At 32.4% G+C, this 5720-nt stretch overlaps 1 protein-coding gene across 1 annotated transcript; it reads right to left on the bottom strand.

The window, feature by feature from the left end:
* Positions 1-3153: 3153 nt before the first annotated feature.
* On the bottom strand, positions 3154-5137 carry LOC128876446 (zinc finger protein 58-like). Its single transcript, XM_054122845.1, has 2 exons — positions 5071-5137; positions 3154-4490 (listed from the first exon to the last, which is right to left on the bottom strand). The coding sequence occupies exons 1-2, from the start codon at positions 5113-5115 to the stop codon at positions 4068-4070; spliced, it is 468 nt and encodes a 155-aa protein (XP_053978820.1). The 5' UTR covers positions 5116-5137; the 3' UTR covers positions 3154-4067.
* Between the last annotated feature and the right edge of the window lie 583 nt (positions 5138-5720).

Below are 5720 nucleotides of genomic sequence, written 5' to 3'. Positions count from 1 at the left end.
CCACCTGGCATAAACTCGAACGCGGAATACCGAAAAGTAACCTGATTGGAGGACAGTTCGCCCCATCCCCTAATCGCTGGGCCTATAGGGTAAAAGGGGTAGCGAGAATCTACCTGATCTTACTATTCGCTAATGGAACCGAGTATCCATTGTAGCCGCCAGAGTCATTTAAAAGCGACCTGCACGGAATTTTCTTTTTCATTCCACGCAGTTTGGCCCAAATATAACGTACCTTGTGCGTCTCGGAAGTTTCGCAGTGCTACGATACATCACGATTGATCCAGGAAGAGAACATTGCAGATTTCTACAATGTTTACTTCGTCCTGCGCGTGTAGCAAGAAAAAGTCTTCGGAAAACAAGGTAAATATTCGATCACTTAACGTTAAATTAATTTCGTCTTTTGAAATTGGTAAATTCGAATAATTTCTTTCGGATTCAGAAGAAAATTAGTTGTTTTAAATCGATGCCATGAAAATTAGAGTGGATAAATAAATCAATAGATTGATACCGATATAAGTTTAACGTACTACGATACTTTCACATTTTTTTCATATTTTATTTAATGTATAATATTCACGTACGAAATTCATTATTAATGTAAACGTTGAAGTTACATGTACGTGTAGTTCATTTAATATAAACGTTTCGATTCTTACTTCGGGATCTCTTCAATATAAATAAACTGATTCTTAATACCAAGAAATACCTAGATAAGCAAAATGTGCAAAAAGAATAAAACGTAAACAGTCAAATATTAAAAGTGTATAACATAATAATCGAGTTAATTTACATATTACGAAATATAGACGTACATGTTGCTTGGTATATTATCTGTATATATTATTCTACTTATATAATAACACTGTCCAACAAATTTAAACAAATTTAAACAAATTTAAACATAAGTGATAAACATTAATAATAAATATATATTGAAAATATATGATATTGTAGATGGTAACATGACAAGCAACATATATATTTACACTTTTACTTAACTATTCAAATAAAATTTCAATAATGCATAAGTGAACGTATTTAAATAAAAATTCATACGTTTCCTAATTGATCATTATATTTATTACAGAATTCCAACACTTTACCAGTCGGTTCTAGCAACTGTTCGCTAGAAGAGCTGAACAATCGCATCGCTGTGCGTTTCTTCGTGAAGAGATCGAAGAGATTCGATTTCTTGAAGCAACAGCTGGAAGAGAAAATGCAGCAAACGAAAATTGCTCCTAAGAAGGAGCAGATGCCTGAATGTTTGCTTTACTTGGGCCTCGCTTCGAATCGCGTGAAAACATGCGACACGAACGTACGAAAGGAAGAAAGTCGAGTGGATTTCCAGTTTCGAAAACCGAAGATCTACGAGTGCGACTACTGCACGAAGATCTTCTTTCATAAACTCGTCCACAGAAGGCACATGATTCGTCACATGAATAGTATTTATTTCTGTCTGAAGTGCAACCGTGGATTCCTGTCGAAATTATCGAAAAAGAAGCACGATATCTTCTGTCGCCGTTGAATTATTTATGCCGCCTTAAAAACAATTCGTACGACTACGTTCTCTCCGTATTCCGGTGAATTTCTCTTTACAGAGGCGTGCAAAATAACGAATTGTTATGGGAAATTATTGTAAACAATGTATATATGGTAAGCGTAGAATGTAGCGATTACATTCGTTCTAAAGCTTTTTCGAATAAGAATGGAAACGTGTGACAGGGTTTGAGAACATGTTTGTTTGTAACATAATCCAACACACTTCGTACTCCTTGTGATAGCTTTATTTTGTCATTATTGTTGCGTAATGCAACATGCTTTCTAATGATTGTGATAATTTTAATTTTAATTATTTTATAGCATTTTTTTTTTGTAGCACATAAACTACAATATAATAAATTCGTTACAAAATAAGAATCGAGTGTTTCAATGCTTCAGATGTAACATGGTACTTCGAAGCGATTTCGTTAACCTTCGTATTGTTAGATCTACGTGACATCACGTTGCCTTTGTCGTTCGTTTTATCTACATTTTCTTTCAAGAAATGCTCGAACCTCGGATTTTATCAGTTAGCATTCTTCTTTTCCGTTTCGTCCCAAATGACTCAACATGATTCACGTGCACCTTGAATGACGGTTTCTTCGAAACTACTAAATGATAGATTTACAGCGGGTGTAGAATGTATTTGTATTATAAACAATTTACATTGTAATATTCTATACATTCTTGGAAATCTCTCGAATAGATATAGTCCAAACAACAATTATTAGTTTATATAATTTGCGAAATGAACAAAAACTACGAAAAATCGCCAGAAATGTAGAAGTAATTATTTAAATACACGAATACGCAATATTACATAATAATTAATAAGATAAATAAAAACTTGGTCATACTTTATGTAAATTCAAGAAAACAGACGTATTATTTATTAAATATATATCGTTTTAATAAGATGCGAATTAAATAAATCACGATTCTGTAAATTTGAATTACCTAATAATATCTGAGTTAGGAACTACTATTACTTCAACACAGTTTACAATTAAATTATTCTCTTAGATAAAGCTTAGTTGTGTTAAAACGACGTAGAGCACGTATATTGTCTGTTATAATTTATTCAATAAACATAGTTTATTAAATAATCAATGATGTAACACGCAATCAAACATTTTACTTCAAGAAATTTAGAATTAAATTAATTTAAATGTTTTATGTAAAATTCTTATTCTGTAACATAACAAATATTATATCCAGATAGGAATTAATAAATATTTTTCATTTATGTATTCTTACTTCTAATCTAATTGTGTTAAATAATTATTTCATGTTACATCTTTAATTATTTAATAACAGAATACTTCGTACAGCTCCGATATTCTTAATGGCAACAGTGGTTAAAATGCTTAATAAAATACTTGGATAGCGTAAGAGAAATATTTATATTAGAGTGGTTTTAATGTAGATTTCTTGTTTACTTGCGAGAACCATGAAATATCAACGTTATCAACCAAAAATCTGCATTAATCCCATTCCAAGTTTTCGAATTTCAACGATTATATATATATATTTTTTAAATGCTTAAATCGTCATACTTTCTTCTATTACGCAATAGTAATAAAAATAATTTAGATTTAAATATGAAACGTTTTACAGTAATCGTTGGATTACGGTATTTACATTCTATAGTCACCTAATTCAATTAAAAACTGGTTCAGTTCATTGTATCACAAATATTTTTCATATATATATATATATCACCTTTGCCTATATCAAATATTTTGATTATAATGCCTCCATGGAGATGTTACCATACAAAATTTGCAACTTCTAATTACATACACATATCTTACTCTTTTCATACAATTTAGTCACCGATATCCTTAGAGTCTCTCTTGATGTTAATTAACTGTTGTAATAAATTTTACATTCGTTCGTTTTCTGATACAATTTTTAAATAGAACGTGTCGAGTGGTGGAACATGTCTCCCAATTAATACAGCATCAAACATTCATTGCCAATCAACGAATTCAACAATGAAAATTTCTTAGACTTTGTTCGATAAAATGTTTCTCTTATATTTTTAAAGTTTTCTTGTATTCTTCTATTCACCTCATCGTCGATTATAATTTATCACCGGCTGTCATGCGATAAAGAACATTCCAATATAAATATAGAATTTTTATCGAGCTCCGAATTTCTGTCAAAATAATTTTCTTTCTCTGTTATTTTCGACTAAAATTTATTTAACCAGTTATCGAAGAAATGTTCATTGACAGTTGAAAACTGCTGAAAACTACTGCTCTGACAGTTACATCTATCAAAGTCTAAGAAATCTTCCAAACGCAAGCAAACAAATTATTAGTATGAAGTAAAATTTACTTCTATCTATTGCTTCAAATAAAAAAAAAAAAAAAAAGAAATTTAATCTTTACGAGTTACGGAGGAGGTTTGCATCGATAGTCGAAAACGATCTAACTAGCACTGTACCGGAAGCATTATTTTCTCTCATTGAGTTAGGCAGAATTCCACCGTAGAGAGTATTCAATTTGTTGCAGTCCGTAATTTCATGGCGACTCAATTAATATTTGATGTCTTGGAGCGCCTCGGTGGAAATAGTCAAAGTGTCTTCGCAGATTACTCATACTGTGGGATGTTGTCCTACAATAGGGACAACGCAATTGTTTCTTGGCGTGGAAGACCTGGTGCCTTCGATTCGCAGACCTACTGTAGAATCCCTTAAAGCAGTACATGCACGTGTACACTTTCGGCACAGCAAACACGTTCTCCTTCTCATCCTGACCGTTTTTCAAGTAAATTGGTCTATCGTCCATTTTATCCTTCCAACTATCGTCGATCTTCGACAATCGAATATCGTTGATCTTTGTATTTCGTGGCTCGTCGTAGAAATTGTAACCAAAATACGACTCGTCGAAGCTACAGTTCTCCAAATGCGACAATGCGGAGGTATCGTCGAATAACGCCAATAGCTGTAAAAATTTGGTCGTAGAAGATCTTTCTATTACAAAGGAAAAAACATCTACTCTGTGCGTATACTGTTTTTGTCATTCAATTCATTGTTAATGAAGCGTCAATTTAGTTTCGTATTTATACATTTGTTCGTAAAGGGAAATTATTTGTGAACATTTATCCAATAGACATTATGCAAAAACATGCATTGACCAAAACAAACTTTATGTAAAAATGAAAATATGTCGATTATATTGAAAAATGTTGACAGTAGACTGTCGAATTTTTGTATTTAAAAATATACTGTCTACAACGGTAGATACCGTAAGTGATAAACACTATTTTTATTTTATACTATTTACGTTGTACACATGCCAATTTCCTACTCCTAACATTAACTGTTGGACAAATGTCACTTCTTGGACATTAGACACTTTAGATACTTCAAGCACATGAATTTGATCGCTTTAGAATATTCAGTAAACGAATATTTACATATTGTTTGTAAAAACTGAATCGATAAAAGTGACAAATTGAGATGTCAATGAATATTACAGTCTTCTAAATATCCGTAAAATTATTCAAAAAATAATTACGCACCTCGTAGTCGATTATGTGGTTTTCTTCGTTTTCCAAATTCGCCATAAGTATCGGAACTGACGAAATGCTGCACTCGGGGTGAAATAATTGTAACAATATTCCGTATCGATACCCTGCGTTCCAAACGTTCGGTATCTGCACTCTTCTCTCGACGACCGATCGGCAAATGACAAGTCGTAACAAAGGTCTCATTTACTATTTGGGTTTCATACTTCAACTTCACCCTTGTTTACGGTGGTGGGGGTATTTCGTTGTACCTGACAAACTCGAAGAAAAATAACTCGGGATTGGTCGCGCCATTTCGAGAGGGGGCACAAGGGTTGCGAGGGCTGCCTTTACCTAAGTACAAAGTTCTAGCCAGGTAAATTACTGGTAATAAACCGTGTTACCTACACCCATCCCCTCCCTTCTCTACCGCTGTCGCACTCATTGTACTTCTCTTTGTTTATACGTCATCTAATAAATTTATGTTACATATGCTTTGCCATAACGATACTTCGTTACAATAATTTAAACATTAGTTAGAAAACTCTTCGATTTATTTGAAATGTAAATGTATCATTATTTGGGCAAATTTTATTTTTATTGACTATATCTATAGTCTATAGACTATATATAGTCTATTTATTTCTAGTCTAGTTTATTTTTAT

Source organism: Hylaeus volcanicus, chromosome 1 (genome assembly GCF_026283585.1).
Source record: "Hylaeus volcanicus isolate JK05 chromosome 1, UHH_iyHylVolc1.0_haploid, whole genome shotgun sequence".
Classification (NCBI taxonomy): Eukaryota; Metazoa; Arthropoda; class Insecta; order Hymenoptera; family Colletidae; genus Hylaeus; species Hylaeus volcanicus.
The sequence above is the reverse complement of the archived record's forward strand: the minus strand, read 5'-3'. Positions and strand labels throughout refer to the sequence as shown.

Excerpts from the sequence above, each read along its gene's own strand:
- LOC128876446 (XM_054122845.1), bottom strand. The coding sequence starts at position 5,115 with ATGGCGAATTTGGAAAACGAAGAAAACCACATAATCGACTACGAG. Across the intron at positions 4,491-5,070 it reads ACCACATAATCGACTACGAG|CTATTGGCGTTATTCGACGA; the intron begins GTGCGTAATTAT and ends AAATTTTTACAG.